General features: G+C 38.6%; 1 protein-coding gene across 2 annotated transcripts in view; it reads left to right on the top strand.

The window, feature by feature from the left end:
• Positions 1-26,669, top strand: part of EEFSEC (eukaryotic elongation factor, selenocysteine-tRNA specific) — a 121,311-nt gene that overhangs the window by 36,340 nt on the left and 58,302 nt on the right. For both annotated transcript variants that reach the window (XM_021409269.1, XM_021409268.1), the window contains exons 3-4: positions 1,861-1,957; positions 4,811-4,975. In XM_021409269.1, the coding sequence (XP_021264944.1) occupies positions 1,861-1,957; positions 4,811-4,975 (262 nt within the window). The remainder of the gene's footprint in view (positions 1-1,860; positions 1,958-4,810; positions 4,976-26,669) is intronic.

Below are 26,669 nucleotides of genomic sequence, written 5' to 3'. Positions count from 1 at the left end.
CTGCGAGGTTGTTTCTGCCAGCTCCCTTTTAAAACAAGGACATGCATCAGTTGATAACAACAGCTGTGATTCCACATGGAGAGAAATGGTCTGTCATAATGTTTTAATTGTTCATGTGAACTCTGGATCCTGGAAATGCTTTTATTGGATGCGCCTGTGTATTGTTCCCATAACAAAAACTCCTTTTTTGCAAGGGCAGTCTGCACTTTATGATGCTCTGAAAGCTTTGCTGCCCTGGGCTGATTGCAAAGTGCCTGTCCCGTTGCATGTTGGGCACGTGTTGTTTCTTGACAGCCTCTTATCCACTCAACTTTAAACTTCCAAATACTTGCTTAACTGTTTTTGTATTTCTAAAGTACTTTGAACAGCAGGGCACATGCTGAGACCATCTGACAGCTGCCTCAGGCCGCGGACACTTGTCACTGGGGCGTTTTCCAGGACTAGTTTACTTGCTGATTATTATTAGAGGAAAGTAATTTGTCATAGATTGAAAATTTGACCTAATCTTCTTCCACAGATTGATACTGTAAGTAAAAGCAAACTGTTCCTATGGATGGAATTTCTATGTTATTGTAATTTCTGGCACATGCTACCTTGTGTCTTTGTCTAACGGGGTCTAAACACTGCTGACAAGAAATCAGTGTTGTGGAGTGACAATCTTAGTAGGACCAAATCATATTTGGAAGTGCCTCCAGCGTCAGTATATGATTACTTCAGTTTATTCTGGAGTAGGGGAACAGAGTGAAGCATTTGGTTCAGGGTAAATCTTTATTTATTGTAATATATTGTCCTAAAGAGTTTCTATGAAAGCAAGAGTTCTGAAAGTCTCATTGGTTAATCACAGAAATTTTCAGTGCACTTTTTTTTACCCTTTGTTCCTAGATGCTTGAGACATAAACAGAGAAAATATACTGGATTCTCTTTTGCTACTAAATGAGCTCACTGTATGGAACGTAGTGGTTTTTTCTTTACTCTAGTTCTTTCCCTTTTTGAGATGAAATCTATGATTTGGGGTGAGGGAGAATCACAAGGCTGACAGCACTCACAACTTTTGATCTGAATCTATTGAATAAGAATCATCTATCTTTCAGAACCAGCCCATTTTCGTGCTTTGTTTTACAGTTGATTATTATTCCATTGCTTTAACAAATACATATATTTAACGTGGTTAATCCTAAATTTTGAAAAAATGCAGTAATAACCTGACTTAGAATCTGATTTCCTTTTCCAAAATGTAGGCAAAGCAAGCTATCAGATCAGTCAGCCGATAGGTTGTGTTCTAGGGAGCAAATGTTAAAAATTCAATCAGCAGGCTTTAAAAAATAACAAACCAGCTGCTGAATATTAAGGGCTTGAAGAACAGAGTTCACTGCAAGAGGAAAAACTAAAATGGGGTCAGCTGTACTCCTCTTTTCAGAAGCTTTGCATGTTTGAGATTGTTTTATAAATTTTGATTTCAGTAGAATTAGACCTTTCTGCTGTCTGGAAATCTTACAGACTGTCTGCAGACTCCGGTAGATATTATGCCATCTTGCATTTGGTAATGCAGGTAGACTAGCTTGAATTCAGAGCCAGTCTGATAAGAGTGAGTAATGGGTTCTTGCTTCAGAAATGAGGTCTTATTTTCAGTGTCAGTCAAAAGTTGAATCTGTGGCTAATGCAGAACAGCGTTAAAGATTTCATGGTGAAGTTCAGTAGCACAAATTCCAGTAACTAAAAAAAAAATAATAAAATTGTCTGTTATTCACTAAGGGGGAAGAGCAGATAAATCAGGTTCTGGGCAGTTTCTTTGCCTTCACAGTCTGGTTTACGCGTGTTGGAGATCTGCAGTCTAATGGTGGGAGTCTTTCTCTCTTTCAGGTTCTGTGGCTGTCCTATTGTTGCTGTTGCAGCAAAGCCTGGTGGACCGGAAGCCCCAGAGTCTGAGAATCCACTAGGTGTTTCTGAATTAATTGAGGTACCTGCTGAAGAACATAACAATACTGTAAAGTGTGCTTGAGCATCTTTAAATCTTTTGGAGTGACACTGTATTAGTATCTGGGACTGAAGAACTACTATCTTAATGTCAGTTCGATGGGACCTAATTCATTGTGGATTCCTTCCAGTGAGTGGAGGAGTTGCAGATCTGTGCCCCAAAAGTGAATCTCCAAGTTCAAATTCTTTGAATAGCTGTCTTGTGAAACAACTATCACACGTGGTGAAGTGTATTAAAGTTGTCAGGAATTACAAAGCATAATAAATAAAAATGGCTTTGAAATTCTGCCAAATAATTACTAGGTGTTATTTTATAATTGCACCGTGTATGGGAATTGCTAAGTCATGCCCTGAACCAATGATTTTGCACCTGGGAAAGGGACACAACCAGCCCTGGGAGCAAAGGTGAAAGCAATTTGCCCCTCCCTAAGCCCCATTTAAGGGCTGGCAGCCACAAGGGAGGGTTCTCTACCTGGAGATTCCTCCTTCTGGAGTATTTGGTGAGCCCTGATCCTTGGGATGGGTAAGCAAATCTTTCTTTCTTTAACTGAATTATGACATCATCCTTCTTTGGGTAATTTGGAACTGGTTATTGCCTTTCCCTATACACCATAGTTAAGAAAACGGGGAAGTTTTGAATTCATGCACTCAGAAGTCATGCATAGGTGAACGTATCCTTCTTTCACATGAGTGCTATGATAGAGCGTTAAACATATGATTCTTTATTCTAAACAACCCGTGCCTCTTTGTGGAGGATGGACAGAGCTAAACTACTGAGGAGGCAATCAGTGTTTTGTTTTAATTCTCGTTGTTCTCTGTGTGGACTCATACCTCCATTCAAATTCTGCTCTGCAGTCAGAATAATTAATTTCCTTCTGGACTTTTCTTTGGCACTCATCACTGATGTCTTGAACAGTTGGCAAATAGTTAATTTACTTCCAAAAGACCTATAGGAAGTGCAGAGGTGGCTGATCCTGTGTTTAGATTGGGATGCACAAAGGAGTTAAGTCCAATGAGTTTATTAACACTACTTGCCAAATTTAAAGCAGCTAGGAACTCTTCTGGGATGTGCTTGCCAATTTTGATTGCAATTGTGAGTGCTTAGCACTCTGCTTACCAGGGTTTGAGGTTTCTATTTGGACAATCTGAGGTATACAACCACTGATTACCTGTGGCAAATTTCATTTGTAAGGAAACTATGATACGTGGAAGTTCTGGCAATAGCAAGTGTAGAATCTGTTCTCTAGAGCAGCCCCATCTGCCCTTAGAATGAAACTATCTTTCTCTGTGATGCTCTGACTTGTTTACTGCTTGCCTTGCACTTCCGCAAAAAGATAAAATGCGTGGCTTGGGTTTGTCTTGCAACCTGGATGAGATACAGCTTTTTCCAGGCTCTATGATGGTGTAACTAGCATTATATCAAACGCCTACGAACAAGAGAAGGTTGTAAAGCAAGCTAATGCTTCAGAGGTATCCTTAGAAATTCAGCACTGCTAGAACTATTTTTTTTTTGTGAGAATAATTCTTGAGGCTTTCAGAAAAATGGATTATATGGTAAGTTATTTGGCATGAAGCTTATACAGTGAAGGGCAGGATGCTTAGGAGTGCTGTTTGAGGTAGATGAGGTATTTGGCTTATACCAGACTTGTCGTTTCTTCTGTGAATAAAGACTGGGAGGAGCAGCATGTTGTTTCCCTGGAGGGAATGGCTGCTGGGCATTGAATGTCATGCTGCCTCTCAGATGTGTCTGGCCTGAGATGGGCATTGGGGTACAACATGGTTTGGCCTTAGAGCCATCTTGGCAAGTGCCATGATGTCTGCAACAATATCTGGAGAGTTGGAGAGAGAAATATCTGTGGATTTGCTTACACTGGTTCCAGGTAGGTTTACAGTGCTGCTCCACAGGGTTAAAAACTCTGAAGGAATTACGCATAGTGCAGATGTTTGTCAACTCTGAGACCCAGTATTAATAGAGCTGGGAAGTGCTGTGATGAGGCTCCCTCTCCATTGTTCTGCCATTAAGGCTTTGACTTAACCTACAGTTTTTGACCTTAAAAGCAGTTGCTAAAAGCAGTGCCAAGTTTATATGCGGATATTGTAACAGAGGCAGAGATCAAAAGTGAATGGAGGCAGGGGTGAACCAGCTTTTCTCAACTACTGTTAGTAGATGACTGCATTCTTATCATTAATGTCTGATGTCTATGATGATGTATTTTAAGAAAGTTATTTGTCAGCAAAACAGAAATCCCAAACTTGGAGAATTTCTCTTAAAAATGTTTAGCTATTTTTCTTAGTGGCTTGATCCTTCATGAAGTGTTAACATAAATCTGGAAGGGAAGTTGACTTAGAGAACTTAGCCCAGTATAATAGTTTTTCAGGGAGGTAGACAGGGATGAGGCTCTAATATCTTTATGTAAGTTAATTTGCACTAAATCAAAAAGCTGAGGTAGCAAAACACACTATGAAGCTGTACATTGGGACAGGTGGAAAGGGGGAAGACAAGGGTACGGGTTGTTTTTTTCATTTGCTTTGCGGCAGTGTCTATATTGAGTTTGGCAGCAGCTTCATTGCCAGTGCAGTTTTGCTAACCAAGCTAAATGTGCAGCACCAAATCTTTCTAAGGCAGAAAATCGAACTGTTCCTGCTGCTAAGTGTGCATCTCCTCTATGGCACGCACAGTTAATTTGACATTGGTGCGTTCTAAGCTCATTGGGAGATGCTTGAAATCAGTAAAGCTGCAAGTTTGTTCAATCAATCATCTGCTTGCCTTCCTTTTGCTGTATGGCTGTCATGACTTTTCACCCAGGCGTGGTTCTGCTTTTATCTTTTTTTTCAGGTCCTGAAGTCTCAGGCTTACCTGCCATCAAGAGACCCCTCGGGACACTTCCTTATGGCAGTCGACCACTGCTTCTCTATCAAGGGTCAAGGCACGGTGATGACAGGGACTATTCTTTCTGGCTCTGTTAGCCTTGGTGACAATGTGGAGATTCCTGCCCTGAAGGTGAGTCTCTCACTCCCCTCAATTTTCCTAATAGAAAGAAGAGCTCAACAAAGAAGAGAGTGTTCTCCAATCTGAAATTATTCCATTATTTTTCTGATACTTGAATATAATCTAAGCTAATAATAGCAAGAGATATGGAGATTTCTTTTAGTTACACAGCCAGGGAAGTCACCTGCTCTGTTTTAGTTGAATGAAGAAGAAAGGAGGCTGACTTAGTGCATTAGACTTTCAACTTCAGGAAAGCCAAGTGGGCATATTTCCAAGATGGGACGTGCCCAAGGACTAAACGAGGTTTGAGTGACGTTACTTCTATTTGAGATGTTGTGTATCAGTGAGAAGGCTTGCAGAAGAATCTGACTAGGTGGGGTTCCTGAGATGTCTGGAAGCGAAGGAAATGACAAGAAGAGGGCACTGAAATGCTTGATGCACATTCTCTTTGTTTGCTAGGAGGTTTAATTGATGTCAGCATGTTCTGGAAGAGCTGCTGGGTTGCATTATGTGACTTACTGTAGCTGGGATTTATAGAGAGCCTGTGGAAAGCTGAGGCCTTTCAATGGGCTTAGGAACAACAGTTAAGTTGTTTATTTCTAGAGAAGTGAAAGACTACGTTAGCAGGTAAGTGAGTCATTGACAAAGAGGCCAGATCACTCGACTCTTATGGCATTAGCAGTTTGCCTCAGTTTCTGTTATTTTCAGTTGCTGTAAATGAACTGATCCTTCTGCTGCCTTGTGTGAAATAGCAGACTTGCCGTTATCACCTCTCAGTGATAATAGTGGTGAGCAGGATTTTACTTTTTTCCACGAGCAGCTTGTGAATGTGACTGTTCAGGGTGTGCAGGTAACCAAGGCACAGTTAAAGGAAGCAATTTTTGTAAGTTTGAATTGTGTGTTGTACTTACCCCTGCTAGCATCATGCAGAGTTGGGTTAGGATACCTATAAAAGGTCAAACCTTTCTCAGGCCTACAAGGTAATGGAGGAAGCACATTTCACAACACGCTGTGGTTTATGACTCTCTCTGACCTTTTTTTGCCCTGACCCTATGGTAACTGAGATTGACAGCTGGTGCCCACTGGGCATTTAGGGACATTACAAACCATCTGCTTTTTAAATTTGAGGAACCCTCTCACCAAATGAAGTGGCATCATCTTCCAGTTCTACTAATGGACTTCGACATCTTTGACCGCTTGAACCTGCACAAAGGAGGGACACAGCAATTAAAAATAAACAGTGACATTCTCAAACGCCCGTGCTTGCTCTGATTGAGGCTGAGAGCACCAGCAGTGCATGGATTCCTTTATGCTGTTGCCTATGTAAATTGCCATCTGGGGTTGATTATCCATACAGCAAAAAGAAAAATTATATATGTGTGTTTGGCAAAAAGCTTTGACACAGCAAACAGTTCGCTATCCGATTGAGTTAGTAGTATTTGCTCACTAGCGCTTGAAATCCACCTTGAAGAGCATGAACCCAGGATTTCTGCAGCAGAAACATAGCGTTGGCAGAATTCTGAATGTCCATTAAGATTACTTCAGTGGTCTTTCAATCTCTACGGTCTTCCAGTTTATAAACTGTAACAAGTTATGACATTTTTATTTCTCCTTTATAAAGCTTCCTGGAGTTAAACAGTAAGGATATCTTTTTTTTGCAATATATATTCATTTTATTGTACTGATAGATTTGGCCCTGGTGATTTCAAAATATTGAGCTAAGTATATTGTATTTAGTGAATGTAGTTTGTGAGGGTTGTTTTTTTTTTTTTTTTGTAGCATTCATTAATTGAAAAAGGAAAGTGTTCTTTTCAGTGGGGGAGAGAAATACCTTTGTCTTCCTTACAGTTGAAAAGAATGATAGCAGTTTAAGAACAGAACCACTTAGCCAACACAAAACAAATGCAAAACAGGCAGAAACTGAGACTCTTGTGCTTACTGATTGTCTTAAAGGAATAAAAATACATATGTAAAAGGGAAAAGATGTGGGATGTAGTTTTCTTTCTGCCTGGTGTTGGTGATTCTGGCTTTGGATTGTGCAGTCGCAGGCACGATAGAAATACTGGAAAACTGCATAAAACAGATGGTGATATGTTAGTATTCCTTGAAAAAGAAGAGGTTTTCAGGCACTGAAAGTGTTCCAGATTAGTAAATAGGAATCACTCTGAGTTGTGAAAAGTTGTAGAAGAGGTCAAATTGAAGTGAGTGACGAGTCAGAGATGCATGTTCACAGTAAATGGGAGGTAAGCTGAAGTCAGTTTGTAGGGATGCTTACATAAAAGCAAGGGAGTTGCATCTTGATCAGTCAGTAACATCCTTAAAGTGTTAATCCAGTATTGTCTTAGCTGTGATTGACTGCTACAAGTGTATAGCAGTCACAAAGCATGGGGCAGCTAGGTATGAAGACCACTTTTTTTTTTTCCTCCCAGGAATTTAGTAGAACCTTGCTTTCTACTTCATATTCAAGTTCCCATCTGTTCTGTTTAATGTAATTAGTGATTAATGTTATTGCAAGTTGATCCAGGCTGCGCGCCTGGCAAATGTTAACAGCTTCAGTGGAACATACATAAAAATAGAGTGTGCTGCCATTTTGTAATGCATTTTGTCAGAAGTTTGTGAGTGATTTGATGACTGAGGAGCTGAGTTACTGGTAGATGATTGGTGCCTATTTGTAGGGGGCCGTTTGGAGATTTTTGCTGTGCTCTGGAGCTGAATAGTGTATCTGGTTTAATAGAACCCAAGGTCATTTCTTGTGTAATAAAAAAAAATTGTGGACCACCGATAATGGACTGTCCTTGGGAGATGCATCTTGGAGGTGTATCTTAGATGTCAGATTTCTGATCTGCTAGGTGTGACTGAACTGTTACCATTAATGGGAAGAGGAATGTTCATGCTGAGCCCAACCTTCACAGTCCCTGATGTTTGCACCGTTGCTGTACTCTGTTGTACTGAGTATTTCTCAAAAGTGGCGAGAACGTTTATGAACTGCTCCTCTGTAGCTGGAGAGCAGTCATCCAGGTGTTTTAGTACTTTGATATACTTTTAAGAGGTCGTCTGAGACATCAAACATGAACAAAATGAGAAACTTGTTTCTGTTTTCTAGTCAAGTCTTGTGGTAAATGAGTATCAGTTTAAGCCAGTAGTAGATTTTGTCTTGACAAGGGCCTGTTTGCTGACAGACTGTATTGACTTTATGAACTTGTAAGAAGTATCACTTTCCAAGTGTAATACTTGGAATAGCTTCATGGCTTCATATGCTTCTATGATATAAAAAAGATATTTTCAAGCTTCTTTGTTGGCTAAGTAATATTGATCCATTTTCTAGCAGACATTCCATAGCTTTTTGGCTCATCTGACAAAGAAGTTCTCCAGTGTCTGATAAATAACTCAAATAGCTGAACCACCATAGTTATTCAGACTGTAACATAATTCAGGTTTTTCCTGCATGATTACTTCAGCCTATCTGAAACTAGTTCTTACTGCATTTATATATTGAAGCTCAATGAGCAGAAGTCTTCTGATGTCAATATACTTAAGGACTTTTTGCAAGCTCATATAGAGTTGTGTTCTCTAGCAACACTTCTATAGCACATTTCTGAATTTAAATCTCAGAAAAAGGAGTTGGTTCAAAATCCACTGAATTGTATCACAAAGATGTGTGCGTGGAATTTCATGGTGAAATTTAAGGTATCTTTTTACCACTTCAATTTTCTGTTCCCCAGCCCTCAAAGCATACCTCATCCAAAGTACAGGATTTCTTGATTGTCTTTTGCTTAGTATTGCACGTAGGAGCCATTGCTGTGTTTTCTGTTAAATATATACAACTGCTGTTTCTGTACCTGCTTCTTATGAAGCTTCTTGGATTTTCCTTACCCAGTGAAGCCGGAAACAGCCTTTAAAATGCTGGGCAAGAAGCCTGTCTCACCTTGGACATGGCTTGTTTGTGAAATCGCTTCTGTTCCCCTTCTTAGAGGTTTGTCATAGAAAGATAACTTGTCACTGAACGCAATTCACTAACTGTGTAGCAGTCATGTCAAGTAATATCACTGAAAGTTAGGGAGATCCACTTAAAACTAATAGTTTTGTTTCACTGTTCTTCTTGGGAACCTGTTCTAGAACTGAATTTCTCTTAGAGCTTGAAATGTCTCAATTTCCACTCTGCTTTTTCCTTTGGAACTTGACTATAACTTATTTTTGTTCTGTTAAACTTCTCAGCCAACTTTCCTTCTCATTGAAATGCCGTGGGGAAGGGCAGTTCAGAAAAATCTGTGAGTATCTGCAGGGGAAGAATTAAATGTAACTAGTAAAATCGCTTCCTGGTGAGAAGGCAGTTCATAATACATATTAAAATATGTGGGTAATAAAATATAAGAATCTCAAATCCTAAATCAATAAATTAAACATACGCGTAATGTTATACATGCAATTTAATTCAGTACAAGTATCAAACTGTTTCTTTAATTGTCTGGCACTTCTAAAGCATGGATTGTGTTTGTTGGAGATTTTCTCCTTCCCTAGAAATGATCAGAGTGAATCCTACTGGTTTTGCATCTGCTGTGGCATTTACTTAAAAGCAAAACATGCGGGATTTGGCTCATATTGGAAAGTATTCTTTTGACGTTTAAGGATATTATCAGTTGTTTTGGAAGAATTAAACTCCTCAGCACAGTTCTTTGTGGTTAAGTAAAGGATTAAAGACCTGATCCGGTGCCTGTGGAATAAAATTTAGATCTGGCAATAAAAACTTCTCAAATCTTCTTGGCTTGATCTCTTGAGAGAATAGAAATAGCAGATGCTGAGCTCTTTTAAAGATCAGTTCCCTCATTTTCAATGTAAAGTTTATAATGTTTTGCTGTTTGTTATTACTTTAAAAAACAACAACAACAACAACAACAAATAAAAGGAAAGGAAAAGCACCCTAAAGGAAAGGAATACATTTTAATTGTGGAAGAAAAATTCCTAATGAGCTTCGGACACTGAAAAGGCTTAAAAAAGATTTGTACGCCTCTATTCTTTAACTACTCAATACTGAAGTACAGTAGCTCATATCACTTGTGATTTTTATTGAATATAATACGTGTATAGTAAAAAGAGAGAGTGAGATCAGGGCTTTGTGTTAGGCGTATTCTATTCAGGACCAGGGATAAGACATAACAGAGAGGGAGTTGGGTGTGTATCATGGGGTTTAATTTTTATTCTTTTATTTTTTCAGTTTGTCAGAGCAGAAGGGAAGGCAGCCAGAGGGAGAGCAGCCAACCTGAGCAGTGCTAATCCAAACCACGCACTGCATGTTTGGAGCTTGTGTGTCTAATGTGATCTCTGTAGGCAGAAAAGTGGCCTGGTCAGTGTTGGCCAATTAACTCTTCAAGTACTGAAATTCATTTTCAGCACAGCTTTTCTTGGTGGAGGGTCTAGATTGTAGTGCTCCCTGCCAGATAAATGCAGTTTGGCCACAGATTGCCTTCTAATATATGAGGAAAAATTATCCAGGAAGTTATTCGTGTTTCTTCCTACAGTGGATCTGAAAAGGGGCGAACTTGTGTGCTGCATCTGTCCTCTTATGACATCTGTAAATGATTGGGATTCACAAGAAAGTGCAGCCTTGATGGAAACAGTGCTGTTCTCTGAGATATAAGTTCTGCAGTATTTCTGTGATGCTAATTGCTTGCTAGGGAATATCTGCTATGTTGACTGGTTGTGGTTAACTGATGACATGATTTAAGTGCGGTGCTTATGCTACTGCCGCACAGATAATTTCACCTTAGTAGTTGGAAAGTTTAGGGAACTCCTATTTTCATAGAACTGGAATTCCCTTCAGTGGGATTCAAAATGAAAAAGAAATGCAGGATTGTCTTGGCTGTGTCTGAGTAGATGAACTTTATAGTTTTCCTTGGGTACCATGACTCGTTTTCTTAGATAAATCAAATGTTATATTTTGTCTGTTCAAATTTTAGTAGGCCGTTTGTCTCATAAAAATTTTAAAGTGCTCAAAAAACGCTGAAAAAAGTCCTTATGGAAATACAAGTCAGGAAAGAAACTGAGCTGAATAAGAGGAAACCCATGGACTCCAAGGAAAACGATACTGGTAGAGCTTTTCTGAGGTTGATCTTGGCACTGCAGTGCACTAGTTTCACTAGTGGGTGGTATGGGCCCAGCTGGCTGCTGTGCTGTCCCTGTTGCTCAGTATTCTGTACCTTTCTGGGGATTATCAATGTACTGAGTTGCTGGATCTGTGGCAAAAGCTCGGTGTCCAAATACAAAAGTGCCACAACTGCAGAAATGGAATAGGCTCTTGTACGCTGTGTTAGCGAGTGAATCAGTTTCAGCGCAGCTAAATATGGAACAAATCTGCAGGTTTGTGACCATAGAACAAAGTCAAAAGGAAACTTAATGTCTCAGCTTTTAAGATGATACCTGACATTTAGATTTATTGCTTTAACTTCCTTCACATACTTAATATCCTTTTTTTCAACCTAATTCCATCTCACTCTGTCTTCTTTTCCAGTCTCCCAAGTTTTCTCTTTGTGATGACTGATCTTTTCCACTTTCACCTTTGCTTGAAGAAACTTTTTTTTTCCCCATCCTTTTTCTCACTGCTCTGTTTGAAACCAGTACCAACCAAGGTTGATGGAAACAAGTTCAAAAATGCGGTCCCAGGGTTTCTCACCTGTCCTTAGTTGGTGGAATGTGATGAGACATGAATAAACACTGAATGGTGTTATTTTTTTTCAAAGAGCAGTTTCTAATGATGTATGAGTAGGTTCCAGTACTTTCTCTAAAGTATACACCAGTTATTGATCCTAGGACTGAAGTCTTGCATTTTCTGTTAAAAAGAAGCTCTACAGCTATCTAAAGCACATACTCTAAGCAGTGTCCTGTAAGTTGTGTACAGGAGGAGAAGGGCCTTAAGATGACTTAAGTCTGGGATGTGACTAATTAAAAACCTGCTTTTATCGTGAGACTTTGTAGGGTATTTCCTTTATAACAGTTACCAGTCCAATGATCAGGTGTTGTGTTCTCATGTTTGTGTACCCTGGAGTTCAAGGTAAGTTTGAAACTAAGTTAATGGACATGGTGCTAGTAGTCACAAACTTCCATCCATATGCCTTTTTGTTTAAAGGTTTTAGTAACTTTTTAAAGCAAGGGATGATTATTCTGTGTTTGCATATTTTTTGCTTAAGCATTGCTTCTGCTAAGTTATTAACTTTATTTCTCTTAATTTATCAGGTAGATTTGTTCTCCATGCAATTCAATTGAAAACAGACCCACATGCATGTACACATTTTGTTTGTGCAGGAGTCTTATTGGAATGCTTGAGTAGTAATTGGAAAGGTAACCTCCTGCATGGTAAACACAGCTTTCACCTGGCATTCCTGCTGCAAATGTAACTTTAGTATGAGTAGGCTTAGTAGGAGCATTGAGTAACTATCATGTTTAAAATTTTTAAGTTCCAGTGCTGGAGGCTTTGGCAAAATTTCAGTAACCAGAATGAAGGAAGGAATGTCACTTCTTGTTCTTCCTTGGTCATCCGTATACGGTGCAATTCCTCATTTGATCAGGTTGTTAAGAAGTAGAGCTACTCAGCAATGCTATGTTAAGTAATCGTGCTCTGTGCATGATAAAGTTCTAGTCAGATATGAGCAGTGACCAATAAAAGAAGTGGATTTGAGCATTGAAAATCTTACTTAACCAGTGCCCTTGAAGGTAAACTTGTAGATTTGACCAAAAGATAGGACAATATGGGCTGGTGAATAAGTACCCAGGAGTCTAACATGTGTCTATCATCAGAGTGTTTTCTTGATGAAGTGTGATGTAATCCAGCTGGCAGCTCAGCACCACCGAACTTCTCTCACTCTCTCCAGGTGGGATGGGGGAGAGAATTGGGAAGGTGAAAGTGTGAGGACTCCTGGGTTGAGATAGAGATGGTTTACAAGGTAGAGCAAAAGCTGTGCATTAAAGCAAAACAAGGGATTAATTCGCTCCTTCCCACTGGCTCATCATGTGTAGTGGTTTCTTGGGAAATCAAACAACATCACTACAAATGTCCCCTCTTCCTCCTGCTTTCTTCCAGTTCTTATTGCCAAGCGTGATGCCACATGGTATGAAACGTCCCTGTTGCCAGATTGGATCAACTGTCCTGGCTGTGTCCCCTCCCAGCTCCTTGCTGGCATGGCAGTGTGAGAAGCTGAAAAGTCCTTGCCTCTGTGTAAGCACTGCTCTGCAGCAACGAAACCATCAGTGTTATCGCCACTATTTTCATCAGAAATCCACCGTACAACATCACATGAGTCTCTATGGAAAAAAAAAAATTAACTCTATCTCAGCCAAAAACGTAACATGAAATGTTGTTATAACATTATAGGAAGTCCTGTGGATTTCATGCCTTGTACTGTCTTCCTGAGGTAGCAGTTTTCCTCCTCCTTCAGAAGACTGTCATTGCTGTGAAAACTGCATGAGAATTGACTTTCCTCTTTAAACATTTGTTTGGCTCATCAGCTGAATCTGTTGTCCTGTGCCTGTGACAATAACACATGGTGTTGAAAATAAATGTAAGACACATCTCTTCGGCATTCTCATAATACTATATTATAATAGTGCACTTTGAAAGAAAAAGTAATACTGGAGAAAGCCAATATTTACAGTATCTGCTGGAATAATATAATTATGTGCGCTGCCCAGATAGTACTGTGATGAACGTGATACAAATGCCTAGATACAGATTTTCATTTGCTTGCTGGAATGAAAACTACAAACTCTCAGGATCTTCATGGTTATAAAGATTAGCTTGAAAGAGAGTGCTGTAAAATACAGTTGGCTTCTCTTTCTCTTCTAATGAATAAATAATCAAATATAAATATTTCACACTTTAGGAATCGTAACAAGAAGGTCAAATAACATTTTTAAGGAGTCACACTAACTAGTACATCTTTAAATGCTTGAACTATAGACATAAACTATAAGGCCCTTGTGAAAGCTTCCATCCTTAGCTCTAGTAGTTGACCTGTTTACTATGTAGATAGCCTGTTTTGTTGTGGTTATTTTTATATTTGTGTATGGTGAGTAATAGATCCTGCCAAAGGATGCCAGAGATGATGTTATTTCTTATTTAGTTCAGGTAGTAGAAATCGGCAGTTAGAATAGATTAACTCATTGGGAATAAGGATCCCGTGGAGAGATCAATGTTTTTTCTTTAGTGAAAAAGGGATACAGATACTGAAAATTATGCCAAAGTTTTTTGTCACTTAAGATCGGTGTGAGCCTTCAGGACCTTTTGAAGTTTCTCTTTCATCAATATTCATGTGACCACTTAGTTTTGTTTTATTCTTTTTTCATGTCAGTCAATATGTTCTGTTTGCTTTTTTCTTAATATCATATTCACTATAAAAGTAATTTCAATAGACTTCTAATCATTCCTGGAAGAGTGTGGTTTTTTTTTTTTGCCTTAAATGTGATGCCCAGTATGTGGAACTGTAACAAGTTAAATGGTAGGTTAGGAAGGAAATGTTCTATTAAAACTCAGATTGGTTTTGAGAGGTGGGTATTATTCATGTGCTATTTGCTTTGTCTAGAAGACATTGATCCTGCTTGTGAAGATTAGTTGACAATAATTTTAAGTCTTTAGTGAATGAGAAATATGCAGGTATACCACACTCAAAGTGGAACCACAGAAAAGAGGATTTTAAAAGGAAGGTTCAAAATATGTATTTTTAGTACAAGATTGAAATAAATGCCCAATGAGGCTACAATAAATGCACAGTTTGCCCTTGAATCAGCACAAAAAGACACTAGTTAATATAAATACAAAGTAACACACAAGTCTTTGTACACTACTAAACCACAAAATCCCAACCAGAGCAGTTTTGCCTTATGTTTTAGAAGAGAACTGAAGGTGGGTAGTGATTGACAAAGAACAGTGTTTTGCACAAGGTACTGGTGTTGCAATTTTGGATTTTCTATTGTTGACTCAATGGCCTTGTTTGAGGACAAACAGTTGTCTCTACAGAATGCATCCAATTATGTTTCATTCCAATGTTATGAAATGCTCCTTAATTGCTGGGGCTGTAGAGGAGCCTATTAAGTGTGCATTTGCCTTAGGTAACTTGGGTTGTCTTTAATCTCTTAGGGGTGACGAAAGTTTTCTGATGTCGTGGGGTCCTAGCTTGCTTGGAGCCCTCCCAAGAGGCCTAATGTGACATTGAGATGCTACATAACATTGAAGTTTAGTGTGATTTATTCTGATATATTAATATTTCTCAGGCATACAGTTCCCTAAATAACGGGGAAAATGATGGAAATCACTAAGATGGTAGAAGTGGAGGAGATGTCTGTTCTTCCTTCTTGGACCAAGTGCTAGGAATTGGTGAAGTGTTCTAAGGTAAATCTGTAGTCCTTTACTAACAGTGGTACAAAAAGCTCCACTTGCTTTCAAGTCCTTCTTACCACTTGTATTCCTGCTCTGTTTTCCTCTTCTCTTACACTGCCCACCCAAACTTGTTGCTTAGGTTGTTAGGTTTCTACATCCAACTATGCTTTACTGAATGCAGATAAAGGGTTGTCTTCTGTGAGATCACTTTGAAAAATATCTTTGCTGCAAACTTCAACTTCACTTCTGGAATAGTAGAAAGCATTTAGAGCTAACAGGATTAATAAGAAAATATTTAAGGAAGACAGTTTGTCTTCAGTTGTCTCAGCTTATGTATTATCTTTAAAACATGTCGAAGCTGAATGTTTTTCACTTTGTGGATTCCCAGAAACATTAATGATATTTCCATCAGTGTGGCTTCCTATGCTTTTTTTCTTTAAGGGAAGGATGTTATTGGGAGGAAGCTAAAGAACTTTTTAGCAATGCTATTTAAAACACAGAAATGAGAATGTGAAGGTAAGGGTTCTATCCATGTGATAGAACTGTTCTAGTGTAGGATTTTTATTTGTTTTGGGGTTGTTCCCCCCCCCCCCCCCCGCTGTCTACAAGCTTCCTGTTTTAGTTTGATTTTAAAAAAAAGCAAAAGCATGATTCCTTTTTAATTTTTTCATAAGGGGAATTCCAATTTTCATGTATGTTTGCGTGTACTTTAATATTGCTTATGTTTTGAAGATTCAGATATAGGAAGAGATGGGCAAAGCATCTTAATGTCAGACTGAAAAGAAAAGAGGAAAAGAGTAAGAAGTTAACATTTAAGCATAGCTTTGTGGTTATGGTGTAATTCACGGCAGAAAATTCAGCTGACGTATAAATTATAAACAGTTGTAAAAACACACATTAAATATTCGCAATCTGTGGCGGACTGAGTTAGAGCCCATGATGTTGAAGTTCTCTGGCATGCTCAGTTAACTCCACAAATCAGTACAGGGTTCTGTTCTGCGTTCACTTGTTCTCTTTGGGCAAGGTGATTAGTTCAGCGGTGAAGTTTTAAACCTGCCTTTTGTTTATTCAGTTCCATCTAGCTGCAGTGTCACCAGTTGGTGCTTTGTACTTGAGTCAGGACTTAGCCAGGCTTCAACACAGTACAGCAATGTGATTTAACTTCTTGTCATTACACACAGTGCTTTACAATATGCATGCTTGTTTTCTTGCCGTTTCCCTGCACGTGGAAAATCAGGCCTAAAGAATGTTAGTTTTAAGTTTAAATGTGACTGTATTTTCAAGTGGATGTTTCTTGGGAGCCTTTATTCAGAATTTAATTCATCTGTTTTGTCTTCAGTTTTTAAGCACGGTGGCACTTGTAATGGATTGTGTAGCTTCAATCTTAGCTTTGGGGGTTGAAACTGTAAGAATTTAATAGCATTAAAAAAGCTTGTCAGAAACCTGTGATGTGTATGCTATGTGAGAGGTGGTTTTCTTAATATTTTAATTTCAGAGAAGATTTAATATATGTATACAAATGTCTATATATTCATACATAATGTGTTTATGTAAATTGTCTATATTTGTATAAAACATATAAAGAGGTGTATGTGTATATTTTTATATAGGAAGAGCTATAAACATGAGTTTTCTTCACCCGTTTGTGCTAGAGTGAGCTTTAGGTTTTGGTTCAGATTCTGATTTAACAGTGTTTCATTTTCTTTTAACTCTCCTCCCACCTCTCCGTTTAGCAACAGTATTGGATTCTATCTATTGTGTTTAATCTGCCTATAACTGAAATATTAAGATTTTGGTTGCCAGGCTCAGAAGGTAGGAATGACATGTTAAGAACTTCCACCACATCTAGCAAGTTCAGTGGGATTTAGTGTGAGAGGCTGACCTGACTGCTTCCCTGCTAATAAGAGGAAAGCACTTCTCAGAGGGCATAGGAAGTCTTGCAAGTTGGGAGAGTTGGTGTTGGTTTTTGTTATTAGAGTAAGGGTCAAAATGGGAAGAACAGTTTGCTAGAGCTGCTGGTTATCCCTGGTACCAGCCGGTACCATTTGCAGCCACCAGAGCTCAGTGTTCATGTTAATCAGACAGCTTTTATTTAACGATAAAAAGTCTACAAAGTATTGAAAATTTGTATGTGTACTGTTAAATGACTTTCTATTTGATACTTGTGAAAGCTTTTACCCCCTTCCATCCCTCTCTCCCCCAGTTAAAATTAGGTCTGACTTCTCCCTGCTATATTTAAGAGCACATTAAATCTATTTCTCATGTACTTTGTGTGTGTGTATGGAAATTCTATCTAGCTGGAGTTCGTAACACTCTGATAACAATCAGAATTCTGCAATAATGAAAAAATACATCAGTGCTGGAACAGGCAAGTACTGGGGCTTTTGAACCTTCAGAGGAATTTATCATGTTTTTATTCGTAAATACAGCAAGCTTTAGTTTCTGTGCAGCAGATGGCTCAATGAAAATGGGAGAAGCTGAAATCAGCACAGGCAGGTGTTGTGCAAATGTCTCTAGAGAGCTCTCACCGCAGTTGTGGTAAAGATCTTTATTCTCTTTGGTCTTAATTGCTGGGTGATTCAGTCACAAATATCCAAATATGTACCTGTTGCTTAGATCAGATCCCACCAGTCTTCCAAACAAACACTTGTTTACCTCTTGTGCATCCTGGGCTTGCTCAGCTACCTTTTCAGGGCTGGTTCCTCGTTGTTTCTAGATCTTTCTAACTGATAACATTTGCGGACCAAACACTTGAGCTATTCTGTGTTACACCTTCAGAACTAAACTTACCAAAACGTAGAAGACTTTGTGTTTTGAATGTATGAATGTCTTCAGCCTCATCAATTATTTTTAATATTAAAAGTCAGCAGATGGAGCCAAAGGCTTGTAGAAAAATTACTTGTCCTGATGTGTATTAAACCACAAAGCCCGCTAAGTTTAATAATGCTTCTTCTGAAACATACAGCAGCGCTGCTAACCCTCATAGCAGCATCTCCTTCTCAGAGCCGTGTCTCTGTGCAGAGGGAGAACTCACTCCTTTGTATGCCGGGAACCAAAAAAGCCAAAAAGATAAGTTTAAGTGGGAACCTGATTTTTCTTTGTGGAGTTATGTCTGTGTAAGGTTTTCTGCAGCATTGTTCACCGCTTAATCAGAGAAATAGTGTTATATTTTGTCAATATTTCTACTTCTGCTCTGAGCACAGTAATTGGAACCCGCTATTGAGGGTTAGATTGGAATTCATTACAACATCATTTTCATTTCTGCGCGGTTGGTAAGGTACTGAGGTTTCATGTTTTTCCTCTGAAGCAACTGAAATAAGCCGTTGCCTTAGATAACACGTCAGACTTGATATTCTAATAGGCTAACCCAATGCTTTAGGTAAACGTTAACATCCTTTTGGGGTTTTTGAATAGTATATTTAGGAAAGTAAGGGGGATGAAATATTTTCTAACCAGTATGTCATTTATCCCGCTTGACTAAAATAAAAACCCAAAGCAATAAATGGTACCTGTCTTTTGCAGGAAAAGAGCAGAAATAAATCTGTGTTATAAAATGATATCCAAGGGAGATGCAAGAAACAATGAAACTGAGCTAAGTACTGTAGTGTCTCAGTACTGTTTTAGTTTTTAGTAAAGATGGGGGAAAAAAAAAGTTTTAGTGATTAGTGGCAGCAGTTTCATGAAACTACTAAACTTCATTTTAAAAACTCTTTGTACACTCAATCTGTACATCTGAAAGATATGGAAGATATACATGCTATACAGAATAAATAGTATATAATTGCATAGTTAAATATTGCATGTTCTTTTTTTCTCATCTTTGCTTTGATGATCCTTGCAGCTAGGTCCCTTTAGGCTGGAGCAACAAGTAACTGGGAACTTGGATTACTGACCAAATTAAAGGTTTTTTTATTTTCTTATTTTTCTTTTGTCCTCATCTGTGCTTAAATTATCCTTATCCCACTTGTCCTCTGGAGACGTAGTGTATGGGAACTGCTGAGTCATGGCCTGACCCACTGATTGAGCACCTGGAGGAAAGACCCAGTCGGCCCTGGGAGCACAGGTGAAGGCAATTCACCTCTTAGGCCTCATTGAAGGGCTGACTGCCCCTGAGGAAGGATCTCTTTCTGGAGATCCCTCCTTGGTGGAAGCCTTTCCCTGCGAACCCAGAATCTTCTGATACGGGTGAGCGATCTATTTCCCTTCCCTTGTCCCACCTTGCTATCGTGCCGGTCCTTCCACCTCTTTGTAACACCTTTTCCATTGCATTGGTCCTTCTGATCGCCACACGTAGCAATAAACCTTCAGCCAGTTGTACGGGCTTGCTGACTCAATTTTCTCTGATCACCATTGGCTATCATAGCAGTTTCTAACATAGAAGTTTTTCTTTTGAGCGTTGTGATCAGATCTTAGTTTTGTATTCATTCCTGACTTACTATGGGCCTTTCTAGTAATATATTAGATACCTTTATTTAGGTAGAACAGTCGCTTCTAATAAAATCATATCTTTTTCAAGCCATATCAGTTGTGCAAAAGAAGTCATTGAACTCAGGGATGCACCATATCGTTCTACGTTTTATCTTAGTCCAGGGACCTAAAATTGCAAGTCACCAAATCTTGTCTTCTCACTGTGATGGGTATCTTTTATGTCCATATATACTGTGGAAGAATTTCAATGTGTTTTTGAAATAAAGACCACATAAATTCATGACATAGGACGGCAGTGTGTATTTGCTGTATTTAAGCGAGCCTTCTGGATATACAGTCCAACGTTAGCTTTGATTTGTGCTGAGATAAAGGCTGATATCCTTTGTGTCATGTTGCTGTCAAAGATAAGAGCAAATGCTGTTTTGATTTTTGAGAGAAGAATGCTTTGGCTAATGAAGAACAGTTGGTAGATATAGTGGCTGGTGCAGTGGGGTCTGCTTAGCAGGGACACCGTGAAAGGCAGCAGTGACTTCCTGGTGTTACAGCAGGGTGCATTTTCAGCTGCAAGTTGTTGCTTTTGTCTTCCTTGAAAATACTTTTCTGATACCGGTTATCTTGCCTAGATTTTTAGCAGAGAGCAGACCTAATGGGATACTTGTCACTTGTATGTTTTTGGTTTTGTTTTTTTTCCAGAGGTATCTACCTCCATAGTGTATGTGGGGGAGTTGTTCTTATGCATTTCTCAATCATTTAAAATTGGGAAGGTACATACAGTTATAACGTGATGTATCAAGAGAGAAAGTGGTTATGTGGTTTTGCACTACTTAGGAAACACGTAGTCCCAAAATTTTGGGTGATGGGAGCTTTGGGAGCTCATAACTACTGTGGAAAAAACTGCGGAGTAGATTTGATTATGAAGGAATACTATTAAAATCTGGAACTTTTAAAACGACTGTGTCCAAAAAGAAACCTTAAAGAATATGTGAATATAGAAGAAGAAACTGGTGGGTAAGCTTCCTTTGGACTTCATCCAGTCATCTCAGAGAATTTCTTGTAGCCTGCACATCTTGGAATACGTGTAACTTGAACTTTAATTTAAAAAGAAAAGGTTCCAGCTTTTGAGAGTGAAGGAGTGATAGGAGCAGTGCTACAGCCCCAGCTCTGCAGACAGGGACATGGGAAGCCTTCCCCCAGTCTTGGAATGTTAACTCTGCAGCCTGGTTGTGGTATGTCAACATGCCATTGGCCATGTCACTGAAGGTTTTCTCAGCAGGATGTGGAGCAGATGCAAAACCCAAAGATGGAAGTGAAAAGTAGCTCAAGGAAAGAAATGTAATGGAAGGGATATGCGAGCATAGAGAAGGGAAAAAGCAAGAAAAGCTGGTTTTAGTGTGTCCTAGGACTGTACAGAATGCCAAATATTTTATTTCTTATATCTTTATTTCTTATTTCTTAAGTCCCCTCTCTCATAGGCTTTGGTTTCCCCCCTTGGTTTAACCAGACTTCCATCTTTGGTAGTGATCTGCTCTCAGAAGTCCTTGTGTGCTGGCTCTTGCGTTGCTGTCTGTTACCTGTGCATGTTGCAACCTCAGGCAGCGTACTCATAAGGTCTCTCCATGGTCCATGTTTAACTCCCTTTTAAAAGGACCCATAATGGATTAAAATAATAGAAAAAAGTTCTCAATTTATAAAACTTTCTCCTGACTGTTATTTCCTTTTCCTTGATATGTAAAGTCCATGAGCAGTTATTCCTTGAGGATTAATATATATTTATATATACACATAATAATTAATAATAAAAAATCTTGACACAGTGAGTCTATGAAACAATAAATCAGCAACAAAAGGAAAATCATATTTTGTTTGCCATTTACCCTGAATAGGAAACACGACTCTATCCCAGAGAATCCTGCTATACATTGACCGTGCCTTGGTGGCATTGCACGTCTCTGCTTGTTGCACCGTGTCGAGGTGCGCTTCCCGGTCCCGTGCTTTTGCTACAGGTGCTGGCACACTTGATACTAAAAAACTTTTTAAAAAGAGAAACTATTTCACACAGATAATGAAAAATACTGAAATATGTTGGTGTTTTGATTTGTCTGGATCGTGATGAAGGATCAAAATCATGTCAGTAGGACTACTGAAAAAGTAGTGGTGAGAGGGTGTAAAATGTAGAAATATTTACTCACCTGATGACAACTGAAAGGCCTAGGTGAGTAGGAAGTGTGCTTAAAAGATAATAGTTGGGAGTTCTATCACTTAAATACATTTGACAGCCTCCTGGCTGTCATTGTCAGAATGTACTAAGTGTGCTGTGCAGCATGTATGAGGAATTACTTCTTTTATACTCAAACCTAGATTTTCTGAAGTTGGACAGCTCTCCTATAGCAAGCTAACAAATCCTTGAGAGGCAAAGAATTCACAACTCCACATCAGTTGTAAAAGCTTGTTGTATCAGAGGTGAGGGACCCTTTTCAGGAGTTAATCAAAAAGATCTATGCAAACAAGCAAGGGGATTTTTGTCCTCAGTACAGAGCCTGACATTGTTCGGTGAACCTTCATGATCTCGTAGGCTACGGCGTGCTCTCGTGGGCTAGACCCCCTTAATAAAAACGTGGGGCACTGGATGCACAAATTCGTAGCAGCTGTCACAGCTGGGCTGTGGTGAAGTTTGGTCAAGACCCTTTGAACTTTTTATTTCGCACTAATCCCATTTAGTGTGATCAATATAGGGACCTCCAGCTCCTAGGGCTGTTAATTAGGTGTCAAGTGTTGGGTCGGCTGGTGTCAGGCTGTAAAATACAAACATAGGAGAGACTATCAGTAGGGAAGTGAAGTGTTTATTGTCTGAATGTATAAGAGCCATTGGTTCTGCAAAGTTGCCTTCTTAGCCTGAGACGTCCTTAGGGATCTCTAGAGTCTTTTGCTTCTCTCAGGTAAATGGAGGATTAAATAAGCATTTTGCCAAAGATATGGTGTGGTTGGGTGCTGTAAAATGATCCACTTCTAATAATAATCATACAGTATAAGATCCAATTCTAATAACTGGTTGTTAGGACAGTCCTTTGCCTCCCTTCTCCCTTTTTGCCTTTTTTCTCCTGTTAATAAAAATGTTTAATTGCTCTGGTAACTCTTTACTTTGAACATGGGAGTTTAAGATGGGGGTGGGGGGGTCCTTTCTTGTTTTGCGTAGGTACTTCTGAAACGAAGTTTCTTTCAAGACTTCACCAATATTTACTTTAACTAGTGCTTTGTAGCATTCAGGGAATAGACAGGATAACTTAGATCTTCATTTCCCCACCTCAAAGAATTTCGGGTTTTTTTTTTTCAACTCCCCCATCTTTTGCTCTCTATCATTTAAGGAAGGGTAAATATATGTAGAATGATATTTCAGCTTTCATACATTTTTGGGTTCCTTTATTTCTGTCTTCCTGTGACAGAAAGTACTGGGGAGTTGTGAGTAGTTTGTTTCATCTCCTTTGAAGAAAAACTTAAATTTATAATCCCAGATCAGACCTTTCCTATAACTCATGCAACTCATCCTGTTAACTGTTTTAATATATAGCACCACTATTTCATTAAACAACATCTAGGAATAATTAGTTCAGCAACGATGCCTAGGAACAAAAGCCCTTGATTTCGTTTAACTTTATAAGTTGGTCTCTTTTGATCTGCAAGAACACATCTGGGGCCTTTAAGAAAGCAGAAAGAAAAATATTAAATGTTTAGTAAGGCTGTTGGTAGAGATTTCAAAGCACAGTAACCCTTTGGTACCAGGCTGTAGCTCAGAGGTGCAAAAAGGTGTGAACTTCTTATTTTGTAAGTGCATGGCACCTCTGTATGGTTAAGTGCTGTTTTTGCTATGAAATGACCACTCTGTTTTGGCTTTATTTCCAGTGTTGTAAGATAGTCTCTTCATCTCCTCCTTTTTTTCCCCTCTATTTCTCTGTTGTTCTGTCCCCTTTCTTCCCCCAGCTGCATGTGAATGGATTCATCAAAATCACTGCTGTAAACCTGACTTTTGTTTTTAATGTGTATCCGTGCATTAGGATTTGATTTTGATGTGCCAAACTTTGCAGTGCACTGCTTTCTTCCTTTAATAGCTTAGTATTGCTTGCTGAGGTGGTAGGGATAAATCCGTTTGTTCTTTACTGGAGACTCAAATGCTCAAATTTTGTAAATATACAATATGGGATATAAATTTACTTGTCTAATCTTAATCACTGTTACTGACTTGGATTAGAAATTGATTTCCAGTCCAGCTCTTTAAAATTTACCACCTAAAATACCTACCTCAAGGAAAAGCTATAAAGATTTTGTATACCAATTGTTTTTAATTTCGCAAACTAAAAAGGATTATTGCAAAAACCACTTGTACAAATAGTAATTAATTCCTTTTCTTTCTCACATAGCAGAGGTAGCCTTTGTTTTGACTGTAATTAGTACAAGGAATTCGCTAGGAGTAGTACCATGTCATTTGATTTGTTCGAATTTGCATACTTGTGTTGCTCGTTTGTTGGTGCACTGCACTAGAGTGCTGTTGTTTCCATTCCAAGTATTTCAGAGAAAATGTACAAATCATTACAGTTAGTGCTAATGTTTGCCACAGTTAATGAAGCCTACTAGATCTCTTAGTAATTATTCATCACTTTTGTTTCATTTTGTATAAATCACGTCTTCTATAAGCAAGCTTATTGTAGAGGAGGGACAGGAGAATTTTGTTCACGAAAAATGACTTTGTTCTATTTTTTTTTCACTTGACCTGTCAAAATAGAAGTGAAAAGACCTGAAAATATTATTTTTCATTACAGGTTTTATTTTAAAATTCAGCTTTATGTTCACTCTGTGTTTGTTTTCTTTAGTGAGCCTTTAACTCCAAGGTTGTGACCTAATAATGACCTCCTCTTTCCACTCGCAATTGCTTTTGACCTACTCCATTAAGTAAAAAGAAATAACCTAACAGAAGGGTAACCAGATCACTGCTACCACACCAAGGAAACAGGCAGGCTTTGGGATGCTCTTCTTTAATCTCTCTATCCACAGAGCCTTCATTTTAATTTGCAAAATTGAACCCAGATCGAGAGCAGTAAAGCCTGAATACGGTAAATATTCATGCCTCAGTGATCTAGAGTGGCTCCATTACATTTCAGAGATTGGGAGAATTACCTTTTGGATTATGTATATTCATGGGCTGATTTTTATTTGAGATATAATATTACTCACATTGGGCTACATGTCACACATTCTACCAAAACCAGCCTTCTCACAAAGCTCCAAATGTTCCTTACATGTACAAGTTTTACTTCTTTAGCCTATTGTTTCTCCCTTTTATGCTTTTCAAAGACTGGTAGTAAACAAATTTCTTTTAAAGAAGAAGGGGAAAAAAAAAAAACAGTAGAAGTTCTTCTATAAAACCTTCAACCTTGTGTTTACTGCGATATATTCTTTTGCATGTGACTTTGAAGTCTTCAGATAAAAGTATTATTATTGTTCTAAACCAAAATCTATTTGGAGGGGAAAAAAAGAATTCAGTTCATTTTGTTGGAAGAAAATTCCAGACAGCCTTTCTTTAACCTATCTTTTTTGCACCGTTCTTGAGTTCTTCTTGGATTTTTTCTTTGAAAAATATTTATTGAAATATATTTTGATAAGTTGCAGAAATTTTAATTGGTATGTAAATTCTAAGCTTATTCCATGCCACGGTTTTACTATGGGTCTGATGTTCTTTGCGTGGATACTTAATGGCTAATTCAAAAGCACTATGTATGCTTTTAAAATGCATACCTTGCCATCTGAGTGATGGGCTGCACATGCAGTTAAGGTTACTTTGACATCTTAATATTCCTTTTTTTGTTACAAAAATCTTTGAGAGATCTTAGTCTTCTTCAGGTGAAAGGATAAATGTTAGATGTCTGACTACTACTTCCTTCTCCGCATCCTTGGAGCATGGGATCGCTTCCCTACCGAAAGCCCTGTGCATCCCGTATGGCTGTTGCGATGCTCTTGTGGTCAGAAATGCTCTGGAATGCTCAATACTCTGAAAAAATCAGCCTTCCACTTTCAAAAACTGTACACTGAGGTTTTTTTTTTTTTTGAGAATTAAGGCCATGAAAAATGATGCAGTGAACTTTTCTTTTTCAGGTGAGGGGTAATGTCATGTTATATCACAAGGGTGACAAGTTGACTGAACTTTACTAATTAAACAAATATTCCAGAGGAGTTGGATGGAATATATACAGCACAGTATGGATTTGATGGTTTACAGCAAATAACTAATTCAAGGCAGTCCAGTCAGAAGAAAAGAAATGGGGGAAAGTTTCTTACTCAGTGAGCTTCATTCAGCCTGTGTGCATTGGATAGATCAGGCTTTGAAGAAGTTTGAGATTATGTACTCAAAAGCTACAGGAGAATGCCTAGGCACAAGAGCTCACTTAACATCATGTGCCAAATCTTAATCTTGACATTTGCTAATTTTTGATTTGTGATTGTCTGCGTGAATATACATGCATGCAATTTAATTTAAAAATAGAACATTAAAGGAGAGCAGCATGAGAGTGTGATCATTGACCCGCTTCTTTATTTACTGAGTGCATAGACATATTTTAGATGCTGTGAAAGGAATTAAGCTAAGGAGATTTTCCCAGCCCCTTTTATACTGCTTTATTTTCCTATACTGCAGTGCAGGCTACTCAGGCTGTGGTGTTATTTTAACAGGAGGAGGAGTATATTAAAATCTGATAGCATGTGTGTGGCATTACATAAGTAGCACAGCGATCATTTAGTGATGCACTTCAGAATTTAGGTAAAAGAACCATTCCATGTGGAAGATCTAGCATGTGGAAGAAAAAGGTGTTTCTTTCCTGGAGCCAAAGTGAGGCTACGGACAAAGAGTAGGTGCTAGAAATATCCATATCT

The sequence above is a fragment of the Numida meleagris genome, chromosome 11 (assembly GCF_002078875.1).
Source record: "Numida meleagris isolate 19003 breed g44 Domestic line chromosome 11, NumMel1.0, whole genome shotgun sequence".
Classification (NCBI taxonomy): Eukaryota; Metazoa; Chordata; class Aves; order Galliformes; family Numididae; genus Numida; species Numida meleagris.
The sequence above is the reverse complement of the archived record's forward strand: the minus strand, read 5'-3'. Positions and strand labels throughout refer to the sequence as shown.